Raw genomic sequence first — 27,708 nt, 5'->3', positions numbered from 1 at the left:
GTAGGATGATAGTAAAACACCTATTTATCCTGGATAAATGTTCAGTCAGTGACAAATTACTACATAACAATGGCACATTCTGATCAGAACATTTTAATGACAGCAATATACATGACAAGTGCTTTCATTTATATTTTTATTTGTTTTTACATTTTGTACAATGTGGAAAAACATACACAAAACAGACACTGAATCACAGGAAGTCTGTAGGGAGGGATCAGAGATAAGAATTTGACGAACATCACTGCGTGTCAGTAGCTTCAAACAGTACTGATGGAGCTCTGTGACCGTTACATAGTAGCATATGGATCTAAAGCTTTGTTGTGAGCTTGTGCTGTACAGTGGTCAGTTGTAAGATAACACCAGTGAAGCCAGCATGCAGAAACTCATACGCCGATCATCTGATATTGAAGTCTGTGATATTGGTGAATGGCAATTTAAGGTGTCAACACATTGTGATGACTCTCAGGAAGGCAAATAATAAAAAGATCACTAATATTCCAATATCAAAAGCACTGAAGTCAGTAACAACCCTCATCAGCATGCAAATGTTTCCATTACCCCTCAGTCCTTATAAAACTTTAAACATTGCATATTCTGCATTGCAGTAACTTATTTTTTTCTCTAGAGAAGTTTTACTATTCATCCAATCTACAAGCAGACAAAGGAGTCACAATGACAGCATGGCAACCGTGTGAGGTGATAAGACGAACAGAGCAGGACGACTTCTGAACCTTTATACAGCGCTTGCTGCCTGAACAAGTGCTTCCACGAAACAGTTTTTATGATAAATCCACAAAAAGAAATGCCAGCCAAAACCATGTACGCATGAGCCAAATATAAATTCACAGCTGATTACACAACCAACACAAAATATAACTAGAGAGAGAATAAAAATGGTTTCCACATTAGTCTGTGTGCTCTTTGTTCTGCAGTTGTGTGTGTGTGTGTGTGTGTGTGTGTGTGTGTGTGTGTGTGTGTGTGTGTGTGTGTGTGTGTGTGTGTGTGTGTGTGTGTGTGTGTGTGTGTGTGTGTGTGTGTGTGTGTGTGTGTGTGTGTGTGTGTGTGGTCCAGAGTGTTACATCCTCTTGAGTTGTGTGTTGGGTTGTGTTTACAGGTTACAGGGTTTTTTTTCTTCTGCAGCACAGTCACAGCTACAACAGGACTAAATGAATCTGGAACTTGTCATTAGTGAGGATGCAAGGCACTAAAGTGTTCCTCATGTTAGAGTGCATGTGCATGTAGACTGGGTCACCACAACGGTACTCTAGTGACTCGAGCGTTACGTGAAAGCACTTTCTTCACATGAACATACAATAAAATAGAAAAGGGGGGGGGGGGGCAGGGTAGTTATAGATAGAAGAGCCTAATAAACCCCAGGATTTACTCCTGTGTGGTGAGTAAAATACCAATAACAACAACCCTGCAATTGCACTTTTTATATTCCTTTAACTACATGTTGTTTAACAACCTTTAATAATAATTACAGTGAAACAACATCAAAATCTGATGGCTGAATACAGGTCCATAAAGAACATTTGTTTGTTTTATTAAATAACGCATACAAAAACAGACCACAGGAAGAGAACCCCAGACACTTGTGATTTGAGAGGTGACGGCTAAATGTTACGAGCGGAGATCTAGAGATGTGCATGATCATTGTAAACACCTGGGTGGAGTGGGGAGCCACCCCTGACTCAGAAAATTACAAATATTACTATTAATAAACCAAAACTCTATAATTACATATGAGCAGACTCTGAACTGCTCACATCGCAAAGCTGAACTCTAAATGAAGTGGTTCCATGTGTCAACTTAAGATTCTCACTAAGGTTTCATTCCTGTGTAAATTAAAAATAACGTAGACACCCAAACACCCACTACCCAGACTGTGATCTACAGCAGCATCACCTCCTCAGTTTTCAGCTTCGAGTGGTGGTCAACACCAGGACAACGCTTTTTAATGTGGCAGACCCACTGGCTTACATGTCAGACGTGAAGAATAAATCAGTATGATAATATATCTATATGATAAGAGACAACTCAAATCACGACACCAGACTTTCACAGGGACATAAATATGCTAAACATGGAATCATAACCCAGTGAAGAAATTTCTATGTACAAAGTTTAAATGTGTTTGGGGAATAAGGCCACAGTTACAAGGGACAGTTCATCTACTCTTTGCCATTATTGCGTTTTACTCAATAGGTAGCCAACTGGGATGTGTTCATACTCCGACCCTCTGCGTTACACTCCAGCCTAACGTACTATGTCTTTCTTCTCCTCGCTCCACTCGTCACTCTTTACTGCTCCATCTGGAACTAACCAACTGTCCCACTCGTATTTTCCACTTCCTGTACGCTCACATTCTCCCCTCACTCTCTGAGATGACATAACCTACCACCCCAAGTCACTCAACCAGGTCAATGTTTAGTCAGGTGTGTGTGTGTGTTGTGATGCAAACTGTCCTCAGTGAAGACAGAACCAGTAAGGATGTCCACCAGAATCCCTCCTCTTCAAAAAGGAATCATGACATTACAGCGTCTGCTCGCAGAAAGACATCTTTGGCTGCTGTCGGTTGTGCCTTTGGGTCGTTACATCACCAGACACAACCAACTCACTCCTCACAGCAAATTTCCACAGCTAATGGCAGGCTAAGTGTGAGACTCATGTGCTGTGGGTGTGTATTGCACTCTCCCTCCAATAACAGATTTTTGTTCTGCCTGAGAGGACACAGGTCGACTCATAACACAAAATGATAAAAGAAATAAAAAATAAAAAAGCACATCCAGCTGACCAGCTAAGCGAGCTAGTGGTTCTCAATCAACGACTGTCTGCGCTCTCGGCCCTGTGTGGCCCTGCAGTCTCTGCCTGGACCAGGGCTCTGACTGGGCTACGTCGGCCTAAGGTTGGACCCTCCATGGCTGACTGTTTTCGGGGGTGCTGGTGTGGTTCCCATGTGGTAGCCTTGGTGCATTGTGGTCACTGGGGCTGTCGTAGGCGGCTGGTACTGTGTGAGCGGCTGCGCAGGATTAAGCATGCTGACCTGGCATGTGCCTGTGGGTCCTGCCCACTGGGGAGCACTGTACTGGGCCGAGGAATATCCGAACCCCGGAGCAACTGGGCCCAGGGAACCTTTGCGGGGCCCCAGAGCGACAGAGGGATTGGCTGGGGTGGGGAGGTGGGTAGTGGTGGTGGATGTGGCGTTAGAAGGCGTGGGAAGCGAGGGGCAGAGGTAACCTGGAGCTGAGAATTTACGACCCATGTTGGCTGGGGGAATTATCTGTTATAGAGAAGAAGAAAAATAATCTTACTACTGAAAACACTAAATTATTATATAAAGTAAGTGGAAAACAAAATCATAAAAACATGAAATGCTAAGGATAATTATGAATTAAAGAAAGAAGCAAATGCTTACATCATGTGCCTGTGCAGCCTGTGCTCCAGTTTTAGGTCCTCTCTTGCAGTGGGAGAGGCTGATGGCGTCTCTGGCCCAGTTATCCACCAGTTGGTGCAGGTCATCGGTGAAGGTGCCTTTACCCTTCTGGGTTTGAGAAGTAGAAGGAGTGGGTCCAGTTGCCTGGGTCAGCAAAGGTGAAAGGTTCTGACAGTGGCCTGAACCGTTTATGGAGCTGGTCCCAGTCGATCCTGGCAAACAAGAAGAGAGGTGAGATGTGAGTGAGGAAATTATTTTAGGAAATCAATTCAACAAGTCACTGAGATGAGATAAACTCTTTGCACAAACCTGTGGAGTAGCTACTGAGGCTGGGCATGGACGGAGAGGATCGGAGCTGCTGTATGGACGACCTGCCAACTGCTTGTGATGCCTCTGTTGTCATTTCTGAGACCCCTGGTGCAGAGGGAGTACTTTGCTTTTGAGGGGATCCTGGGGGAGTTTCAGATATACACATGAACCATTTTAACAACTTAGATATTTGGACAAGCATCAACATAGAACACAAACTTAAGTACTGACCCTAAAGTTGATATCAAATTTGTCTTGAGAATCAAAAAACACAACAGCCTGTTCAGTGGACTTACCTGAGTGCATGGGACTGGGCTGTCCACTGCTGCGAGCTGATTTGTGGCTTTTGCTTTTCAGCCTACGTCGACCTCCAGTCATGGCCACAGGAGGGGAGAAGGCAGGAGGAGCATTTTTTCCCATTCGCGTAAACAGAGCCTCAATCTCCTCTTTCTGGCGCGAATGTAAGGCCTGAATCTCGCTTATATGTCTGTGAGCAGGAGAAGAACAAAAAAAATGAATACTTCAGAGTTGTGAAGTAACATAAAATAATAGTGTAAAAAAGGGAGAAAATGTGATATACTTCTCTCTTAGATGGCCAATTTCTTTCTGCAAAGCCTCATCCTCAGCCTCAGAGTCGTCATCATTGTCGCTACTGTAATGTGTATGTGCATTATGTGGGTCAGAGGTGGAAGATGAGGTTCCGTTCTTCCTACTGGAGCCGTGTGATGGGCTGGAGCCTGTAGCTGGAGTCACTGAGGGAAATAATACACATGAGGTCACTGCAACACAGAAGGAATAAAAATGTACTATTGACGTCAATTTATGTTCTGTGTGCCGGATTAGGAAAAATATTTGCTTCCTGAGAATACACTGATCCAAGGATTATCCTCTGATATGATAGATAGATAGGTTCACTAAATTCTATCAAAGCTCTCATTAATAATTCCCACTGCAGCCTCTGCTAACAGAATTGTGTCAAAGCCAGTCTCTGTAACTAAGATTTAATGAATGTGCTGTGAACCTGGTACACACCTGTGACTGAAAATCTTCCCACTTTAGAGCCGGTGCTGGGTCCAGATGTGGCATTGCTGCTCGTGGACACTTGGAAGCGTCCAATGGTGGTGGGTGGACCGGCCCGACCAGCAGAGAGAGACGAGGCTCCGTTTATACCATCAGTTTCAATAGCTTCTTTACACAGAGTGGATGACCGGTGGAGGGTATTTTCTGGACTTGAGGGGGAGGAAGAGGAAGAAGAGGAGGAGGAGGAGGTGGTAGAGGACGGCGTGAGGGAGGAAGAGGAAACAACGCTGGAGGGATCTGGAACAGATACCTGAGGAAGAGGAAGGAGGTCATTATTATAAAATGAGCCCAACAGTAAGTCAGAATTCACCCAAATAATCAGAAGTTATGTGTGAAACTTACTTGGAAACGTCCCAGAGTGAAACCTGCTGCTGGAGGCTGTGCTCTGTTACCCCCCTGAACTGTCTCTGGGCTCAGAGCTCTCCTCAACTGTGCATCCAAATTACCCAGAGGTTGATGAGACTGTGGAGTCACACAAATAGGAAATGAGGAACAGGCTAAGTGGTTCAATAAGTAGTGCACTTGATATACTTAGAACTGTGTGCTCTAAAAACCCTGGGGCAGGGAGTGTTGCAGGGACAATGTAGATCTCACCTGATTTGGTCCAGGAAACGGTGGTATGATGTCAGAGGGAGGTGTAGCAGCTTGATCAAAACCAGTAGGTAAAGTCTAAAAAATACAAAGAGCAGAGTTAATCATTCATTATTGCAATAAACTGCACACTGGATTCATTATTGGATGCGGCAGCTTTCACTAACCTGTGCCCTGGGCTTTGTTGGGGGGGTATGGGTATGTCCTCCTGGGGTCATACTCTGTCCTGGGGTGGTTGTAGGGCCAAGAACCCCTTGTACCCCAGACGCGAGAGGAAGGTTTGATGGAGGCACCATGACTGTTCCAGGTGGAGGGGAAGCAGTCCCAGTGGGAGGAGAGGAGGTTCCTGTGTTCTGACTAGGATCCAATGACGTTGAGGCGGTGCTCTGGTCTTTAAAGAGGGACCGGAGCTTCTTATCCAGAGCTTGGATGTCATCTCTACCAGTGGCCTTTGACTGGAGCTCAGCCCCCTCTCCCTCCACCGGCTGAGCTTGGACCTGATTCTGAGCAGTGGATGAGGAGGGCGGTGGTTGCTGTGGTGGATGGATGGATGAATTCATGGGCTGAGAAGATGCAACAGCACCATTAAAAGGCTGCTGCTCTGAAGCCGGGGCAGTACTAGTACTGGTAGATGGAACTCCAGCAACAGAAGAGACAGAATTACTATTCGGCTGAGGCCCAGGTACTGCGGGGACGGAGGTCTGCGCTGATGGAGGAGAAATGGTAGAGGATGAGGGAGGGATGTTGGGAGCTGGTGATGGAACTTGTGAGGAGGGTGTTTCATTAGAAGAATGAGGGGGTGGACTGGGATCACTGGTGACAGCAACGGGAGTTTGGGTCTGCGTGGATATAGGTGGAGGGGAGACCCTCCCAGTGGAGGGAGGCAGTGGGGATGTCACAGAAGAAGGGAGAGACACAGGAGGGAAAGTAGTGCTGGTGGTGGAAGCTACGGCTTCCGGAGGAGGAGCCAGGATATTGGTAGAACTCGGGCCGAGTCCAGCCTCAGTGGACGGGATGGTGGCTGGCTCTTGCTCAGAAGAAGGGGGGTCAATGGTGTTGCCTCTCACTATACGAGACTGCTTAATGTTACTGAAGGCCTGCTGGAGGGTCCCGGAGGGAGCAGACAGAGAAAGGCCCAGTGTCATAGGGAGAGCTAGAAAAAAAAAAAGGAAGTTATTACTATATATGAAAACTTTACAAATGTAGAGAAATATGTAGGGACTGCTTGTGCAAACAGATGTGTATATGTGCTACAAAATTAATCCTTGGCCACTCGCTAATTTTAGATACGATAATAGACACAGACATCTTCTACATCTGATTTCCAAACTGAATAAAAACAAACAGTTCTCTCACCAGAGGCAGGTTCATCTCCAAATGATGTATTTGCAGAAGAAACTCCAAAGAACTGCTCTTTAAGACGAGACTCTGGCACCGGACTGACGATGAATCTTCGTCCTGCTGAATGAACTACCTGCGCTGTCGTACTGGGGGAAATACCTGACGGGAAGGTCAAAAAAGAAAAGTCAGATATGAGGCAGGAGGAATATCAATGAATGGACATTAAACACTGTATATATGGATAAAGGTTGTTTACCTGGCAGCATGGGAACAGACAACTCAGGCTTTTGTTGGAGGTCACACATCTGCAAAGAGACAAAATGTTACTGGTCTTATAGGTCGCAGATCAGCGTTGTCATGGAGGGTGAATAAGATGATGTGTAGTAAAGAATTACCTGTGGAAAAGCTTCCTTGATCCCTTCTCCTTTCTCATCAGCCATTTCTATGACTTCACGGACCTGCTCGATGAAAGACTCCCGCTCACACTCTAAGATGAACTCACTCTCAACCTGGAACAGAGAACAAAAATGATCAGCTACCAATGTACTGTGAGAATGAGCCACAGAATGGCTGCATACTTGTAATGGTCATTGTCAATGGTTGAGGCAGCTGATATTAAAAGAGGAAAAACAGTAGTGTGTTCATTTTACAGTGAATTGTCATCATCATCTGCCATTTCAATGGGATTTTCTGAATGGTATCCGTGCAGAACTATATAAATATATTATGAGCAAGTGCAGATTAATTCCAACAAACAGTAAATCTTTGTATAAATGTTTATTGATCAATCAAACCAGTACTACCATGATCTTTGCAATCTCCTCTGGATTATCACCATCAAGGTCAAATTTGAAGGTCACCATCTTCCTGTTGTGGGTTTCCAGCTGACACTCTGCAACTCTGTCACCCACGTTCGAGATCTGCAAAACAATAATTTAAATTAATGTAAATGTTCAGGTGACCGAGGGCTTCACTATAAAAACGATGAGCGTGATCAGTTCAGTTCCTTACACTGAGAACGTTCAGTTTAGCCTTTGCAATCTTCTCATGGCGGGAGCGGCTGCGCACGGATCGTCTCTGGTGACGCTTCATTGAGCGCCCCTCATGACGTCCTCCTGATGTAGAACTTCCATCATTGCCGTCACTAAGACCAGAAGCTGCATCTGACAGGCAGCTGTGAAAGACATGAATCCATGAGAGGGAGATCGGGCAGGTTGTGTGGTGCTCGTGAAACCTCCATTAAAAATAAAAAAAGACTTTCTCACCTTTCTACAGATGGTAGAATCAGAGCTGAAGATCCAGCTGGCAGCTCGGCTGGTGTTAACTGAGATACACACACAGAGGCCTGAAATGAAAAGACACATTCTCAAAATCAAGCCCAAGATTTCAAATCCCTTAGTTTTTGCATTAATATATTTTAAAAACAATTTAGGGGTTTAAAAGAGGAAACCAATGATTGTTTCTATGTGTGTTTTTCCTTCATTCAATGTCATTTTAATAATTATTTACAGCAAATGTAACGATTCAAACGAGTTCATCCACCAGATGGGGCTGTTACACCTGATGAAATGAGTCGTATCAGGATTCAAACTCCATTATTCATCTCTCAGAGAGTAAATATGAGGCCGAGAACATACAAAGAATGAAGGCACGTGTTTAAAATGAGGCCTGTTCATTGGTGCAGTATTTGTGTCACAGTACTGACTGTTTTTTGCCAGAAAGACATTAGGATGAGGTCAGATAAGAGTGTAAAGAGCCCCCAAGTACATACAGATGAAGTTGAGGTGGACGACCTTCAACCCAGAGACTGGAGTTTGAACCCATTTTTCATTTCTTATATTTGTTCGACTTGTAATTCTCCATCTAACTTTATTGTTATTTTCATTTTTTCTCGTACAATTTAAAAATGTTTAGGCACAAAAACAAGTCGGTTAAGTTGCTGAATTCTCACAGGATCTGTCACTCAATAACCAGACACAACATATTGCTCGCTCCCTGCTATTTGAATATTAGTGACACAGATTACTGCTCCTCTGTCACTTTCCAGTTCCTGCCTTATTGGTTATAATACTCTGATTGTATTGTAACTGGATATTGTAAATAGATTTTATGTATTACATGGACTCAGCTTGTATGCATAAAATCCTAATCATAAAAACAAATACTGTGCAATGCTCTCATCATTTAGTAGATGTTTTGGTCTGTGGTGGTGTAAATGTAACAAATGAGCAACAGAAAAAAGATTCAGGTAGGAGAAACTGCATAAGGAAGTATGAGACACATACGTCACAACTGACCCAAATACACACACACCCACACAAGTGACTTTTGTGCTCTATAGAGTACCTGCAAAACAGATAGGCATGAGGCCTGATAGAGGAAATAAAGATGCTCTGCGTTGATTGGAGGAGACATGATGGGCGTACTTGGATCATTGGCCCAAGGCTAAGATTCATGCAGGATTGAGTAGCATGCAGACGCAAGAGTGGAAGAAGAAAGTGGACAGCCGCAGAAATAATGTGTGAGAAAAGGAGGAGAAAAAAGATTTAGAAAAACATAAAAACGGACAGTAGGAAATTCATATGTTAGTATGTTCAAGTGATGGTGGAAATAATAAGTTAAGGACAAACTAGTTCACAGAATAATGCACAATAGGTTTGAACAGCAGAGGAGTGTGCAGCACCTGTAGCTGCTGGGCTCCAGTCTGAGCCTGTGGTAGAGCGGAGCTGCTCTCTGGCTGCTGCTGCTGCTGCTGCTGTTGTTGTTGTTGTTGCTGCTGCTGCTGCTGTTGTTGCTGCTGTTGTTGTTGTTGTTGGGGGGCAGATGACTGAGATGATGGGGGGATCATCACTTGCTGGGTGGGAATCTATAAGAATAGAAATGATAAAGATTGAGTGGTAGAAACAAGAATAAAAACAGACACATTTTTACAGTGGCAATGAGGGTAAAGCCTGCAAATCGGATTTCTTTCTCATCTAAATCTTTCTGATTGTGGCTCTGGTCCAGAGCCTGATGCACTTACCTGTTGGATAACATAGATACCATTAGACAATTTTGATCAACTCTGCATGTACGATACCTGAGTTAAAACTAACCACAAAGACTGAAACTGCCCTGCAGAACAATAGAGTCTTGGAGTTTATTTTTCCACCTAGGACATGATATCCGAAAGACTGTGGGTGTATTTAAAGTGGCAACCGGAAAATGGGACATTTTATCTACCTGAGGGGGGAGCGATGGTTGGTAGTACACTCCGTACTATAAGAAACAAAACATATCACAGGGTAAGAGTAGGGAACTTGAAAATAAAAAAAGAAAATTAGATAAAAACTAGGACTCGGAACACTCAGCTACTTTTAATGCAGCTGCCAGAAGCTATAGGCTTTAAAGGTTAACTTAACACCCCCTGACAATCATGTTTTTGCTGACAGAGACTGGTTGAAGTTCACATTCACTGCAGTGATATAGGAGTGTGCTCTAGGTGTGTGTTCAGGTAACCCTGACATTACTGCTTGATGTGTTGTTTAGGGCACAAGATTTGACATTTCTAACTTGAGGTCAGTGAAAAGGGTCTTTCAGTTGGTGTTAAGTTGCTCTTTAAAGGTTTTTGAGACACACAGGACAACATATACCTGTGGAGGTGCCCCGGGGACGGACTGGTTTGTAGGTGTGAGAGGAACGACTTCAGACTGGACACCTTGAATCTGGGGTTGAACCTTGAACACCAGAGAGAAAACAACAGCACATGATGAAAATGAGACAGAGACGAAAGTAAACACAGGGCACGTGTCAATGTACAGGTTAAGTTCCCGTTCACCACAACCCAGGTTCTTTGCTTAACATAATGGGTCATGTCTTTGGGGGAGAGGTAACTTCACACGCAACTGGTACAGTTGATAAGGACTGCTGTAACTGTATAACTGGGCATTGCAAGAGAAAGAACGGGGGGTCAAACAAGCAAAAGTAATACACAGAAATCCTATCTATATGTTCGTTTTAAATATATACTTAACTCTAAGAAACGACTGGAAATACATCTGATTCTCCTGCGCACACACACACACACACACACACACACACACACACACACACACACACACACACACACACACACACACACACACACACACACACACACACACACACACACACACACACCTAACCCTTACGTCATACTTTCATCATGACTCACCACTGACAACTGCTGCTGTTGCATTTGTTCATTTTGTGTCGGCAGGCACGACACTGGGGGCTGAGGGTGCTGACTGGGAGGGGAGCTGTAGGATATTCCAGGCTGAGGAGGCTGGGCCTCAGGCAGGATGGTGGAATTAGGTACTCTGTCTCCAATGTGACCAACTGAGGGGCATATGAAGGTGAATTTATATTCAACTCTAAATGCACTGATGTGGCTGTAGGTGTATTTGACCATAAATCATCTGTGATACAAACCTCCTCCAGTGTGCTGAGGCTGTTTGTGTTGGTCGGCTTCTAGCTCCTCTGACTCCGGCTGGATGGTGGCCACACTCTGACCCTGAACTGGGACTTGCCCAGTTGACTGGGGCACAAAAGGGATCACTTGAGCCATGCCAGTCAGTTGGTTTGATTGAGTAGTGTTATAGTTCGAACTGGCAAGGTTCTGAGATGCAGGTTGAGCAGACATTTGTGGATTGTGTTGGTGTGGTTGTGGAGGGACAAAAGACGCAGTCTGAGGCATCGGCTGGGGCTGAGGCACCTCCGTGCTGGTGAGTTGGCCTGGTTGCTGTGCAGGCGGCAACTGACTCTGCTGCTCCTCTTCCAGCCGTCTCTTCTCTTGATTTTCTCTGACCTTTAACACAGTCAACACCAAAAGTATTAAAATCTCTAAAGAGACCTTTAAAAGGCAGGTCACGTGTGTACAAGCTCCCATAATTACATACAATCTATGACAGATATGATAACATATGATACGCTGTGGTTAGTATGGACACACCTGCTGCCTCTGCGCTCTCTTGCGACTGATTAGAGACACCCTGTCCTTTATGGCCTTCGCAATGGTCTTGTGGTCACCTTCACACACATACCCAGACTCAACCTACAGCACAAAGACAAAGTAGAAGATAGCAATGACAACAAAACTAATCTTAACCTTTTCTTTTGTTGAGCAGTGTGAATAAGTGTTTTGTTAAGACTTTTAAGTTCAATTCACCATTTCCTGAGCCACATCTTCTGGGACATCTTTGTTGAGGTCAAAAGAAAACTCAATAGCTTCGTTGTCTTTGTACTTCCCCTTGAGTTTCTTTACATCCTCAATTCTCAGCCACAACTTGATAGCCTCCATCTCTCCATCATCCTCTTCTGCCAACTCCACGCGCACCCCTGTGTCCTCCTGGAAGAACGCATGGTTCAGAAGGTCCTTGATTGAATACCTAAATAGAGGAGACAAGCAGTGAGTAAATATGATTTCTTCAAGAACCTTGATGGCCCTCAACTTGTAAAATGTTGTCTTGATGAGTTAAAGACCTCTCATCCTTGTTCTGGCGAATACAGCCCTCGATGATCTCCTTCACTTCCGGAATGGCCACCTTGTCGAAGCTGCCCGGCTTCACCCCCTACGGGAAACACAGAACCCAGAATGAGAATAGTTTTCATTCTCATTTGACCTTTTTTTATTTTGGCTAGTCTCCCATATCTCGTTGTCGTTTTCACTTCAGACTCAACATTACAAAAATAGTTAATATCCTAGATGACTGAAATAATTACTGCCTTAACTTTATCCTTTAAATTTGTTTTAGAATTTATTTTGCTGTATGAATTGGAGAGGGTTACTCCTAAGAAACAATCTCCATTCGAATAATATCAAAGGGATGTTATGCATTCTGTCTGCTGGCATTCAAAGATTGTGAAATGTCAAGTGATGGGAAAAGGAGGGCGTGAGTCGGTGGAGGACAGCTGATGAGAGATGATGAATTACTGCAATAAGCAACAGGAAACTTCCTGGTTCTACAGGAAAAAGGACGACGATGAATGGATGAGAGCTGCACAGCTGTGCTGAAATAAGAAAATAGGAAGAACAGCCTATATCCCTAAGGAGAGCTACTGTAAAAACAGAGGATGTCACACCAACTATATGTAGGATCTACAACACAATATCACTTTGCTTCTAAACTGAGGCAAGTGTGTCTGGTGCTCTACCCTTTGAGCTACTAGCGTCTCGTTAAAGAACAAAATAACTCAATGCTTTGCTCTGGGGGGGAATGAAAATGTTCTGTTGAATAACGAGGCAAAGACTTCAGAATTCGTGCTTATTTAGTTAATGATAAACTGACATACTTTCTAGATAACAGCCTGAGAACAGGTTCAACTTCTTGAATCTATGAGACTCCTAACTCTATGAATCATATCAGTGACCATCTATTTCAAAAGTGAACTGTATGAACAACACTAAAAATATGTTGTTTTTCCTTCTGCAATGATGAGAAGACTGAACTGTTAGAGAAACAGCAGGGCTGTGCTTGTTCAGTGCCTTATCAATCATCCACACCTCATGTCTACATGTTTAACCAACATACACCACACTGCAGAGGAAAAGAAAAAGAAACACAGTATGAGGTGAAGCAAAGAGGCTTGTTGTGTTAATAACATGTTTTCTATTGAAGGTTTTTCAATAAGGGCAAGGGGAAATTATCTGGAGGATACAGGGCTACATTCAAGTTAAGAAGTGAAATACAACACTAGAGGACAGTAAAAAAAATATGAGCTGCATAAAGAAGTAAGAGCAGGGATATACAATGATTCCAGAATGGGACACTAGCCTTCTTGGCACATAGGAAGAGGTGAAGGCAGGGGCTTAGGGGTGACGTGGATGGTTGAAAAGAGGACTTACGCTGGTAACTCTGCGGTAGATCTGTGCAGCATTCTGGCACTCTGAGTAAGGGTACTCTGAGGTGGCCATCTCCAGCATGCACATTCCAAAGGCATACACATCCACTGACTCGTCGTACTTCTCCTCATACATCTCAGGCGCCATGAACTCAGGGGTACCTTAAATCAGAACAACTATTCAGAACTCTCGAATCCCTTACTGATTGAGTGGGGTTCTCACAACCCATTGCCCCTCTGCTCCTCTAACCCGTGAGGGGTTGAGGAAGAGGAGGTTGAGAAGAGTGACCAGCCTGCTGACATCTCCGGGGGTAGAACCTGTGAGGTGAAAGTTGGAAGAGAGAGAGAGAAAAAAAAGAAAAAGGGGAAGGAAAGCAAAAAAAGAGACAGAAAACAAAAAAGGAGGGAGAAGCCGGGCTCAGTTAGACTGCAGAGAAGAAGGCACGTGTTTGTCTGTGTAAGACCTTAACATGGTGCGACATAATGTGACTGAGGTTACCGATATGCAGAACACACTTGTTAGCCAGAATGAATGCTCTTTACATTCAAAGATTAGCTTTAAAATTAGGCACTTTATATCTGGGCCAATTTACAGTGTAATTCCAAAAGGATGCCAATGATCTGGGTATGAAAATATGACTAGCTATGGAAATAACTTTTGTCAAGACCTTACCTTACAACCACATTAACATTGCCTCTTATATTACACTTACCTTTGGAAGTCTGACTTACCGTCTCTTCCTAACCTGCACGAGGAAACCGTTATGGTCAAGGCTGAGAGAAGCAGGTCCCATAGCTAGTTACTGTGTTGAGCAGTGTGTCCATGCATATCAGTCTTGCTCTATTAATTTATTATCTTACATTAAATCTCAGGTCTTACACAGAAAAACTGATTTGGTTATTTGAATGTAATTGTTTTTGATATTGATGTATGTTACAGCACACTGTCAGACTTACCAGGCCCATTAAAGTTCATACTTACTCAATGACCAGCAGTACCCTATTCATTCCAAACAGCAGAATGGGGCACAGCTGAGGCTAGAGCCTACATTTTAAAAACATACCCAAGAATGTGAAAGTAAAAAAAATTAAATAAAAATATAAAGCAAATATAAAAAAGGCAAGAGGCTGACAGAGAGAAAATGTGGAGAGCTCCCTGGACACAAAGGAGCAAAAACATTCTGCAGTCCTGAAATATTTTAAAAGACAGTAAGAGACAAACACTAGGGGCAAAAAACCTGTTGAGGCAAATCCATAGAAAGAGATGTTAAACATTACAACCGGCAAACAGACCACATATTTCCAAACCACAGAACAAAGACCAGTCTACGACAGAAGCAATGGCCATACCTTTAGCCATGGCCAGGTTAGCCTGCAAGAAGGCATGACAACCATTATAATACTGATATTAATATTTAACAGTATGAGAAATGTTTGGCGCTACTTACATTCAGTAGTTGCCTGGAAAAAAACCCTCTCTTTTTTTTTGAGAAACATGGAACAGAAATATTCTGTACAGTGACCAAACTTGATACAAATACTGTGGGAGTGCAAAGAGCGAAAGCCTTGTGATTATCTGCCTAAGATTACCACATTTTTGGCCTCCATTTGAGCTGTGGTTTGAGAGACAGCTGAAACGCTGTGGTCTGTTTTTGAACCACATCGTCAGAAAAACAAGACAAAGGAAAATATATTCTTTACAACACCATCATTGTCAATACAAACAGAACACCATGACCTCAGAACAGGTACTGTCCCAAAGCAGGATAAAGACAAGGAGATAAAAAAGACTTCGGAGTCGTACCTATAACACTCTTGGCAAAGGATGCTCGCTTGAGTGTGGCCAGTCCCAGGTCTCCAATCTTGACAGATCCTGTTGGGCCTGTGATGAAAATGTTGTCACACTTAAGGTCCCTGTGGATGATTGGGGGAGCCCGAGTATGGAGGAAGTGAAGACCCTTGAGGATTTGTCTACACCAGCTCCGCAGCACTTTAATTTTCATCACTTTGAAACGCTTCAGATATCTGTAAAAAAGATAGATCAGAATTTTCTCACATCATCTTTGCTGCATTTTCCCAAAGTATCAAATGTAACACCGAACAAATAAAGCTAGTCTTTCCTGGAGACTTCAAAATAAAAGCAAATAATCTTTTTCTTTTGCATTCAATTATTATTCAATCGGTACTATATTTTAGTTTCGTAAAATTGCTACTTTGTTGAATCTAAAACCTGAGATAATTTAAAATGTATATGATGCTTTATCAAAATGATATAAGTCCTGTTTTGTGTGTTATCTCAGCCCAGTTTGAGACTCACGTTTTGAGTGTGCCAGATGTCATGAGTTCCGTGACCAGAACAATACACTTCCTGCCTTTGGAGGGTCCCTCCCAGGAGTCGTAAAAACGGACAATGTTGGGATGCTGCAGTCCCTTTAACATCCCTGCTTCCTCCTTAAAGCGCTGCCGCTCTGTCTTTGACAGCTTACGATCCTGCAGGGAGCAAAAGGGAGAATAGGAGATGTTTGAAAATTTCACACAAGCCAGAGGGCAATGCTTTTTACAGATGTGTACGAGGAACATTATCAGTATTAATGGCCATGAAAGTGTATTATGCAGAATCTGAATGCATTCATGTATTATAAGTCATTCATCTTGACATTCCATGCTCATTCCATTGCTCATATACTCTGACTCAAGTACACACACAGTTGAGGGACACAGGGATGCGTCCCTGTTTTCTCTGGCAGACGACTATGTAACAAAAGGAGCGTGTCTAGCTTTGTCCCAGATCGGAGGAAAACCAAAACAAGTAAAGAGCCACAGTATTAGAAAAGATCAGTACAGTGCAGACTATGTCAAAAACAAACAAACAAAAACACACACTCTAAAGTAGATTTAAGCAATGTGAAGAAAATAAATTATAAATCACCATAAACAGAGGACATTATAAATATATATTATATCATGTCATGTGTATACATCTGGAAAAACACCTGCTATAACGCATGTGATTGATTATTTATTCGGAGCGTTCTTGTTTGGTTCATTCTGGTTAATAACACTGAGTAGCATTGTTCATTAAATCTATATTGATAGATGTAAATGATTATTACAAAGACTAGACCTTCAGATACATATTTATCTGTTATGAAGCTAATGTTGTGCTCTACAGGTTCTATACGCTGAATCAACGAAAGTCTCAGCATTGAGAACACCCTGTGGGCCAGCACCGTTGTTGCCTCTGGCACGGTGGTGGGGGTTGTGATTTACACAGGAAAAGAGCTGCGCAGTGTCATGAACACCTCCAACCCAAGGCACAAGGTGGGTTTGTTTGACCTGGAGGTGAACTGTTTGACTAAGATTCTGTTCGTGGCCCTGGTTGTGGTGTCACTGGTCATGGTAGCCCTCCAGCACTTCGCCGGCCGTTGGTACCTCCAGATATTTCGCTTCCTGCGGACGATACGAGTCGACAAATGTGTGGCAGCTGGTGGGTTTGTCAATTTCTCGTGGGGAAATGTATATAGGCCTGATAGCAATCTGCCCTGATGGATTTAACATTCCATAAAATGACTGGTAAATAAAGATGGATAAGGCAGAAATGCCTTGTGTAGGTTTGGCGTCTTAACAAAAATCTGGAATGTGAACAGGCACCCTTCTCATGTTTCCTAAGCAATTCCTGGTATGGCCTACATTCACAGCGTGCATGAGTTACAGTGAGGCAGTGAAAGCCCACAGCTAAAGAGTTTCCTTGAAAACCCTAGAGACCTGGCCATAGTCCAGGCTGTCCAGGAAAATCAGCCCATTGGAGCCCTGTGGAGAATACGTGTTTGACTTTGTGTGCATGTCAGCACCAGACTGAAAACTTTCCAGTGAGTGACAACAGGCAATGAAATACATTTTTGAGAGTGCTGTGGCCTTCGCTGGAGGCGTTCTGGAGGTTTGAGGTTGAATATTTGCCATATCTGAGACAATGCAGGAAGCACAAAATGAAAAGTTGCTGGCAAACCTGTAAACAATTAGGAGCAGAGCAGATGACAATAAATAAATTAAAGAAAATGTTGAGAAACAAGAGGTCGAGAGAAAAAAGACAAGTAATGGCGGCTCCACCATGTGCTTGGATCGAATGACCTACTTTCCAGAGTATTTATCTAGTGGGGCAGTGGCCATTTGTCTTTCTGCGCACCATGTGAAAAAGTCATGCAGAATATGTACAGCAGCAGTCATAGAGTTCGTGGCCTAGGGTATGCAACACCACAACCCCCACACACTGAACTGCTGTATCAGTGGAAGCATTTCCACTATACATTCACTGACAAGTCCAGACCAGTAAAAACTGCATTACCTGTAAGATTTAATATATTCACTTGCTTGACTCACATCTACCTTAACCTCTGCATTAAAAAGACTGAGGAAGTTGTAGAAATGTGTGAAGTTGCATGCTAACACACTGCTATGACTAAAAGCACATTTCAGGATCTCTACTTAACAGGCGGCTCCAAATGTTTTCTGTACAGAGACCAGAAGCAAGCAGGTTTTACTTGTCAAAGATCATAGGATAACTTTAGACTGTGATGATGTTGAAATGCTGTCAGATAGCATTTACTTTGTGCTTAAGTGCCCGTAAAAAAAAAAATTTAACTAATAGATATGTATGCGATATGTCTTATGCGGCCATCCCTCCTTAAAAGAATGTAAGGCCAGTAGAGTAGAGCAGGCCCCAGGACCAGAAAAATCTCTCCAGGAATTTGCAATCTTTAAATCATGAGACGTCCATAACACTCCCTATCAACTGTCACTTAAAAGGGTTTGTCCTGACTTAGCTCTGTGCCATGTGACCTGCTGTTGCTGTCACAGTTCCCATCTCAATCCACGAGCCCTAAGCAGCGAGGCCAAAGGTTACCTATCATCTTTTTTCTGCCTCATTAACTGGTCTTGAAAAATAACAGATTTAGCAGAACATTATTTCCCAAGTTTCCTTGCACCTAAAAGATGGTTACTGGATGAACAGATCAAGAAAGGTCAGGACAGTCGTTTTAGTGGAGAAAAAAATCCACACATTTCCAGAACATTTAACGTCCATTCTTACTGAGTATTTTAGGGTCAAACTTGACAAATACTGTTCTATGAAATACAAGATGTTGAAATTGTAAGAAAAGTATGGGTGTCTAAGATCGGCCAGAGAAACTCATGGTATATTATTTATCTCTCGTTCTCCATTTTTACTGTGCGTCGTCACTGTAAGCTATTTAATCAAGTGAAATAGCAAAAGTAATGTTTTGTGCAGATTTTCTTGGCTGACAGGTGACTCAACCCATCAGCTGAGGTGGCTGTGGCTTGGTTATCCCTCCTTCTCTTAGACTCTCCCATAATTAACGTAATTTAGATTGAGAAGCTCAAAACCTCACCATGATGACCACCATTAGCAAAACCGAAAATCAGACCGTGTCCATATTCTGCACGCCCCTTTGAGGGAGAGGCAACAGCAGCTGCAGTTAAACCAGAGCAGCTTTATCTGACTGAAGTAATTTTTCCCTCTTTAGTAGTTGGGGTAGTGTTACGCAGTGTTTCCACAGATCACTTCCAACTAGGCCCTAAAAACAATAGTTCACTCTCTGTATCATGGATAATATTAAATACACTGGAAGGATCCAGCTGGCCCATTCCCAAATGGCAGTTGCCATAGCAACCAAGGTCGAGGCACAAACCCAATTCATGTAGAAGATATGATAAACCCAGCCTACTGTTAAATGTATATAATTCTGCTGTGCGTCTTCTCAGCCTCAGTGTGAAATGATATGTTTGGCCCAAAAAGCTCTGCTCTGATTGGTCAACTGGCCCACTCTGTGGTGATTGGTCATCTGCTGAGTGTGTCTCAAAAATGTCATCCTCTGGGTAACGCATACCCTGAGGATGACATAGGTCATTCTGTTACAGAGGGAAAATATCATATTTCAGGATTCTACATACATTTGCCATGCCATCAGAAGGATACTACTGGATATATTATTATAGTATTTTAACAATAATCATTGAGCCCCAATACTATCTGGACGTTCTATGACCTAAGGGTTAACCAGCCAATGTGAAACACATCTAATGCCAGTTAACTACAGTCTGACCAAAGTGGAGCAGAAAATACTGCTTCTAGGCAATGGCAATCATAAATAACCAAACAACACTAAAAATAGAGTGAGTGAAAAAAGCATGTGATCATGCCGAGGGCTGCCTCTGTCAGGTCCCTGCTCTGAGGTTGATACTGAGGGCTTGATGCAGCCCTTTGGGAGACATTGGTTGAGATCTGAGTAACGTCTGACAGCAAAGAAGTCATGTTGAGCAGTTCCACTTAGTTGTTTGCATTAAGCACAATGTGTCTCTATGAGTTACATGTTTGGTTTTACTGAGAAACCGTGATACATGGCAGTGAGGTCAGAGATCACTGTGACTATCAGCAAAAGACAAGATGGATCCAATCTATTTCACGTCTGCCTGTATGACTAATCATCTGATTTTGATAAAGTTGAAAACAAAATACAAAAGGTAGGACCCAGAAAAGCATCAAATATGAGCCACACACCATGAACAATGACCGTATTCTCATTGTTGTTGACAGCCACTAAATGTTCACATTTTGCTGAGTGTGACTTTGTTGATTTGTGTGAATCATTAGCTGCAATAAATATTTTTCATAGGCAAGGCTTCTCCAACTGTCTTATTCTGACCACAGCCTGCACTTGTGGATAAATCCACAGATTACATATGTATATAATCACTGTACTAAAAAGGGACATTTGTTCCTATAGTTTTTTTCAAGTCCAACTCAGAAATAAACAACTAAAACTCAAAATCGTACAGTTACCTCAAAGACTAGCAATGATGAAGAGTAATTACAGATGAGTCACTTTTCCACTATTTAAATATAGCATGTCACTCTCAGCGGATACCATAAGCCAGCTGGACAGGCAGCTCCTATAACTTCTGAAGGATACCTGGGGGTGTTGTGGGGGGCAGTGAGTGGAAGATGACATGGTTGAAGATGGATGAGTGAGCAAAAAAGGGAGGTGCCTGAATGTATTCCTCTTTAGTCCTCAACTTCCTCTCCGTGGTGACCTACTTATTGTTCAGACATGCCTGCAATGTGAGATCCGAAACAAATGGGTGGGTTCATGGGTGGGAGAAAAAGGGTGGATGTCTAGAAATTCTTAAAAGACTTGACAGATGGTCCCTCACATTAAACCAGGACCATATCATTTAAACTTTACACACTGAAGTTTTTAGTGATGGTTGCAACACAGCTTGAGGAAAAGAGGACTGGATGTTCATCAGTGAAATACTCAGAGTGAAATATCTTCAAATACATAAAACCTTGGTGTGCCATGTAAGACAAGTTTAATCTGTCCAACAGATTTGAGATATATGTTTTTATGCAAGGTCCCTTCCTACATGGTCCCTTTTCCCAAAAATAAATCTGATAAATTAAAAAAGTACAAAGTAAAAACACACTTGCTTGATCTCCTATACGTAAAACTTAACACCAGTGTAGGGATCTGCAGCAACACTGCATTACATCCTGACAGGACTGCCAGTGTTGGCCTGGATATTTTTGCCATGTTTGAGGAAGATTTAAAGATTTAAGAAGGAAAAACCTGCCAAACCTGTTGTATAAGCACACAAGTGTAGAGTTCTGCTGTTGCTGACACCAAATTCTCAATGAACAAACAAGTTGCAACCTTCTCCACCACTGATTCTAGCATCAATGGGAAGCAAAGCAATAAGTTGATTTACTTTGTAGAAACATTTTCAGGAAAATGGTCAAAATACTTTTATTGCTGTCAAACAGCAGCTAAGCAGAACAGGCTCAAATTGCATGATTGTTTGAAGAGACACTGGACAACTGAGAGTTGAACGATAACAAATACACACTATATGTATTTGAACATTATATTCTAAAAATATTATTGAAATGTGCCCTCAGGATGTATGTGGAATGTAATAACAGTTGCGTGATCATGGGACAGCTTTGACCACATGTGAGGGGATTTCAGCCACTGTGTGTGCAGTTGAACCATTTGTAGTACTGAAACTCTTGACAGAGGAACGAAGGGAAATGAGTGTCAGGTTACACATTCATATTTCAGAACAGACCACAAGCCTTAAACAAAGCTGGTTCTCATTCAACGGTAAGAATTGCAGTAAATCTCCTCTTTCCACTGGATTGAACCGTAAATCCAAGTAGTACCTGACAATCCAGCTGAATTCTACACTGAGGGGAATCAATTTGCTCAAGTGAGCAAACAGATAGATGGGGACCATTTGATTTTAACTTGCCTTTTTCAAACTGATTCATGCCCCAATCTCAAGTCAATTAATAAATCATTGACTCAAGAAACAATAACTTATAAATCATAAATCACACAGGTCATTTTGCTCTGGTAACTTGTGATGTCTATTTATCATTAGCTATAGCCCTAACACTAACCTGAAGCTCTTATTTAAATATCATCTTGCCATAGAAGAAATTAAAGTACTAACAAAGAAGATAAATTGGAGCAATCACTGTGGTTGAGTAACAAAATTATAAAAGTTCACGTGTGCTACAGCAGTTGGCCGATAAGCTGTTTTTTGATCAAAGAGAAAGAAAGAAATTATACAAGTTACAGTGCAATATTAACTAATGGCAGTAGCAGGAACTTGAGACAAAAAGAGTCAAGAAAAAATTGAAAGCTGGGAGATGGACCCAAGAAACAGGCCTTGGCAGGCAGGCCGGCCCGCTGTGCTTCACACAGGAGATTCCTCTATCAGGAATGTGACCCATTTTACATTCAGACGAGCGGTCGGAGCAGAAACAAGCTGAGCATGCGCGTGGCTCGCTCTGTGTGAGGGGGGGAGGGGCATGTGCCTTCAATCTTCACATTGTTCTGAGACCAGTGTGCATGAGCTGTGGCTGTATGTGCTGCTGTGTGAGGCCAGTGCCTCTCATGACAAGGGGAAAGCGTGACAGTAAAAGCAAACATTCATCTGGTGAATGAGGTCAAACTTTGCTATCGGCCATGTACTGTAGCTGGAGCTGCTTTGGCGAAATGCTTTTACACAAGCATTTCTAGAAAGAAAATAAAAAACTAAGATAAAATAATAACAAAATTAGAGAAATGTTTAAAAACGTGAATAAAACTTTTCCTGAAAAAATTATAAATACTCTTTCTACAACAAGTCCTGGAAATTATTGCAAACTATAATCATTACAATGACGTCTTTGAGTTTTACTGACTTCTTACAGCATTTTAGATACTTTTCCATCCTACACTAAATAATTAATCTCCCCTTTTGCAGACAAGAATTTGCAATTACAGCATAATGTATTACTTTGATAATTCTGCATGTGTGGAAGAAAGATATCATACTTATATTTCAAAATGGCCTATAAAGCAATTTGCTACTGTGGAAACTGAATACAGGAAATCATTATCATCAAAACTCAATACTGCAAACTATCAGTGCGATTAAAAAAGTGTACCTTGACATCTACTGTGTCTCAAATGTTCATTCATTGGTCATAAACATTTATTATACAAGCCTTGATAGTTCCTGGTATTTTGCCAATGTCTTTATGGGTAAATAAACAATTCTGACTTTATGTGCAGTCATTATGACAGCTGGTGACTGGGTAGTACCAAAACATTGATTCTGTAGGTCTTTGCTATGTTTTTCCGACAAATGCAAACATGGGAAATGATAGGCATGTTTTTCAGAGGGGAACTGACAGAGGATATATCTCAGGTAACAGTGTGGAAGAAAATTGCTTTAGCTCCATTCCACCATGTTTGGGCCTGGTACAAGCAGGCCTGAACATGGACAAGGTGGCTCAAAGATCGTGAATAAGTGATGTCCTCATAACTGCTCATGTGATGACGCAGTGCACAGAATTCAAGTGAAAAATGAACTGAAAAGAACTGATAGAAATAAGTGATGGTTAAATATTAAGAACTATGGTTATTTCAATTTCATACCTGCAGCTCACACCAAGCCACCTCCACTGTGGTCTCAGTGTCCAAGCCCTTGTAGACGGTCTTGAAAGAGCCACGTCCAATTTCGATGTCAAACTTGAGGAAACGCCCATCTGGTGATGTTCCTACTGCTTTGGTCTCTGCCTCTTCGATGTCATCCTGCACTTTTTTCTCAGCTTCTCTCTGCTCAGCCTCTGCACGTGCCTTAGCAGAATCCTTATCTTCTTCTTCCCCCTCTTCTTCATGATGTGCCTTCACTTCTGTGGTGATTTCAGTTTCTGTTTGACTTGGCACTTCACTTGCCAAACTTGGTACAGAGAGTGACACTGCTACCACCACCTCTCCGTCACAGATATCTCGTATATTGGCAGGCTCCCGGTCTAAAGGCACTACTTCCACCTTAGCTATTTCTATATCTTTTCCTTCCACTACTCCTCTGCCACTATCAGCAGACTTTTCATTCTGAGCTAAACTTGTTTCAGTCCGGGGCAAATAAGCAGCAGTAGCCTGCTGCTGCTGAGGGACGGCTTCACGTAGGTGAACCCGTTGGGGAGCAGGGATGGGGATCTTGCTGGGTAAAGGGAGGGCCAGTGCTGTAGCATTGGAATCACTGATGACACTGCGACGCAAGAAACGGTGTTCAGGGTTGCATCGATCACGCTCCATGGTGTGATGCCGCCGTCTCACATCAGCTGTCGGGCGGCACTCACTCATCATTGAATCAGAACCAGAACTGGGGCCGTTTCCACTCTTCTGGGGGGGAGCCAGGAACTTCACCATTTTATCATCTGGCTTTTCCGACATCCCACCTCCCACACCAAGAGTAAGCGGGTATAACTACTGAAAAATTAAAAGAAGGATTTTTCCATGTCCGTCATATAGCCTTATATAATCAATATTTATCTCTGCTTTAAAGAGAAACAAGATAGAAAGTCTTCCAACTTCTATCTCTGTCTTTTTATTGCTCAGAGTCTTTATACATATAGTACAGAGACTGCAGGTGTAGGATGGGAGGTGTTCTCTTGTAGATAGAAAAAGATTGAACACCGCAGCAAGAGACAGAGTGTTGATGTTGATTTATGAGTCTCTTTAGGTCCACATCATCCATCCTGTCAGACTCAGGGTCCAGGTTCTCTCAAGCATAAGGAATCACTGGTGAGGAACAATTGCACAACCTACGACAGGCACCAAACTTCCTACTGCAGGCAAAGACAGGATGACAGGACACTCCAGATTTGTTCCAGTCCAGTTTCACTGTAAGAGAACAGAGAAAAAACAAAATTTGACTGACGTGTTCTGTAAAGTAACCAGCATTATGTCAAATGTCAACAAGATTTGTAAGAGACCAGCCTAAGTGTTCACAAGTAGAATTTACAGTATACATAAAGTTTAATAACGGCTTTACACATAAGCACAGCTGACACAAACCATATAACCAGTGTCTCGGACAATACCTAAGTCTACTGCTTGTTTACATGAGCATTAATCGTGTGCTGCACTGAAACAACTTCATCTAGTGATACACTCCCTCTCTTTGATAAGATTTGGTGCCTTGCCGAAGGACGTGTCATGCACAGCAGGGCACATGTTCTCCGTCACCGTGACTCTACTGCAGGTCCTACACTTTAATCACATCACACAGGACAATATTATCCAACTGAGCCCAAATCATTAAAAACATTCCACTGATTAGCAAAGCTTGACATGTGTATCTATATCAAGTGTAATGGTAAGCATTGAAGGAGGTAGCGGGACCAATTCCAAAGTCATTAACCAGCCCTTTGCAGTGACACAGTAACCTCTCAGTGCCCCACGTTTTGTTGAAGAGCAGAAATAACTAACTGAGCACAGATGACAGCTGATTTATTCCCAGTCTGTGACAGCAGGACGACATCATACACAGAGCTACTTATGAAGTTAATGATCAGTCTGATTAGCTGAGATTAAAGCCATTATCTAAACAGCTTCCGTACATTACAAGCTAAATCCGCACAGGTCCATCGCAACACTTACACTGAAGCAGCAGAAGACAAGTGTAATAATATCAATCGTTAACAGGCCTGCAATGACAACCTTATTACTTATTACCCATCGATTTCCCCTGACACGGCTGCAGCCATTTCCAGCGCAGGAAACCACAATGTCAAAGCCAAACCGAGGCAACGCTAGCGGCAATAACCTCTCGATACACAAAAACAGACAAGATTCGTTAGCTTCATATTTTAATTCGAGCACACACACACCTCTCTCCGTGCGCACTTGTCTCCTCGCAGGCTCCTTCGTGACACCGGGGCCCTCTGATACGGCAACATCGAGCATACAAAGCGAGGAGGAGCAACGGCTCTTTGTTAGCCTGCTAACGGCCACAGCTAGCACACATAGCGAGTTAGCTGTCGTTAGCTAATCCTTAACCAGCCATGGGTGATTTCCACGTCACGTCTGTGGAGAGCAGACCCCGGGCTGTGTTTAGAAATCCGGGGTGCGTTTTGTTTATTCCACGCAGCGGCCCGGTGTTATCACGTGTAACACATTCAATTTAACGTTTGTGGTGTATTGACATCTCTCCCGTGTCACGTCCAAAGCTTCCGCCCCTGGTTGACGAGCATTACACGCCAGAGCTAAAACAACCGGATACGTTGGCCCAGTGTGACGCCGGTTGGAAAGCTCCCAGGCAGCGAGATAGCGCCAGAGCTACACGGCGAGCTAACGTTAGCTAGGCGGGTCGGACCGATGGCCTACAGAGCCAGGCCCACCTCCCAGCTAACCCCCATTCAATTCGACTGGAGGAGAACAACACCAGCGCTGGATCTGATGTTATTACGCAGTGTGGAATTATAATTTATAATTTAGAATGGCTGGGCTTATCCGACTGGGACAAACTAACATGTATTTGTATGAGTTGGATTCAGATTGAAGCCGCTGTAGGCGCCACGGACTGTAGGTAAAACGCTTGTAAACAGGGAGATTCAAGTTTAATAGGCTCCGGCGGACGGTGATCGGTTTCTGGCAGACGATCACTCCTCGGCACGACACCTGTCGGCAGACAGACAGCGACCTACCTCCGTATGGTATCCACAACACAGCTGACCGACGGGGGCGATCAATTCCTCCGCACAGCGCGAATCCGTCTCGGTGTAAGTGAGGAAGAGACACACGTGTATAGAGTCCTCCTGCGGGGAGAGGAGACGTTTGCCGGCGGATGTCAGAGTTGAGATTTGTGAGCTCTCTCTCAAACAAGCGGAGCTGTTGCTACATATTGACCCAAGAAACTGGTTCTTCCCCCGGGCGCATGCGCCGGATAGGGATGACATCACCAACACACGCACACATTCATGATCAGTGGGTTTTTTTTTTATCCAGTGGTTTTAAGTAAAGTCGCACAATGAATTCAACAACAAACAGTGAATGTTTAAAGATTAGAATGGTCAGAATGAGGCAGACAAGAGAACAATAAAAATAAATAAAAAGTAGACATGTTGAATATGTACATAATATGCACATGTGGTGGTTTGTATAGAAATGTTATAAAGTAAAGCACAGTGGCAAGAGTATAAGAAGAAATGTATTCAAATACAGTTTGCCCCCACATAATATTTTGGAGCCTGTTAATTCAGACACTTTGAGTCAGTGTCTCTTTGTGGAAATGAACCTGAGGCGAAGCTGAATCCTTCACACTTCTCTTTTACTGTTGTGACTTTAACGCAAGTGTTTTATATAAAAAGTTTATTTCTATAAAACATTTACAAACAACCCCAGTATTGTGCTGCACAATAAAAGACACAAACAGACACAGTGCGGATTACTAGAAAAATATGAAATAACATAGACCAGAATAGAATAAAATAAAATAAAACAGAATTATTGAATTATTTTATTGTATAGCTCTTCACTTACCACTCTTGTACTGTTTTTCCTTGAACTGCTTCTTAATTTTCCTTACCTTTCCCACTATTTTTTTTAACGTTTATTATGCACCAAAGCAAATTCCTTGTTTGTTGAAAACCTACTTGGCAATAAATCAGATTCTGATGCTGAGACATATTTTAATTGAAATGTACTTTTGAGGAATATATGATATTACCATAAATG

General features: G+C 42.7%; 1 protein-coding gene across 6 annotated transcripts; it reads right to left on the bottom strand.

Moving 5' to 3' along the window:
• Positions 1-122: 122 nt before the first annotated feature.
• On the bottom strand, positions 123-26,938 carry LOC109624045 (serine/threonine-protein kinase WNK1-like). Of its 6 annotated transcripts, none has more exons than XM_069528596.1 (29): positions 26,679-26,938; positions 23,623-24,873; positions 15,936-16,108; positions 15,423-15,643; positions 13,623-13,780; positions 12,260-12,348; positions 11,946-12,165; positions 11,730-11,831; positions 11,210-11,585; positions 10,953-11,116; positions 10,393-10,476; positions 9,983-10,018; positions 9,444-9,626; positions 9,107-9,205; positions 8,026-8,105; positions 7,772-7,934; positions 7,564-7,680; positions 7,156-7,269; positions 7,017-7,065; positions 6,776-6,919; positions 5,587-6,572; positions 5,423-5,497; positions 5,171-5,290; positions 4,781-5,078; positions 4,329-4,500; positions 4,045-4,235; positions 3,749-3,889; positions 3,422-3,651; positions 123-3,286 (listed from the first exon to the last, which is right to left on the bottom strand). In XM_069528596.1, exons 2-29 carry the CDS (start codon positions 24,421-24,423, stop codon positions 2,897-2,899), a joined length of 5,976 nt encoding a protein of 1,991 aa, XP_069384697.1. In that variant the 5' UTR covers positions 24,424-24,873; positions 26,679-26,938; the 3' UTR covers positions 123-2,896. The 6 variants fall into 6 exon arrangements, with proteins under 6 accessions (XP_069384697.1, XP_069384698.1, XP_069384701.1 ...); XM_069528597.1 differs by having other exon boundaries at positions 25,863-26,882; XM_069528600.1 differs by lacking the exon at positions 9,107-9,205.
• Between the last annotated feature and the right edge of the window lie 770 nt (positions 26,939-27,708).

The sequence above is a fragment of the Paralichthys olivaceus genome, chromosome 7 (genome assembly GCF_024713975.1).
Source record: "Paralichthys olivaceus isolate ysfri-2021 chromosome 7, ASM2471397v2, whole genome shotgun sequence".
Classification (NCBI taxonomy): Eukaryota; Metazoa; Chordata; class Actinopteri; order Pleuronectiformes; family Paralichthyidae; genus Paralichthys; species Paralichthys olivaceus.
The sequence above is the reverse complement of the archived record's forward strand: the minus strand, read 5'-3'. Positions and strand labels throughout refer to the sequence as shown.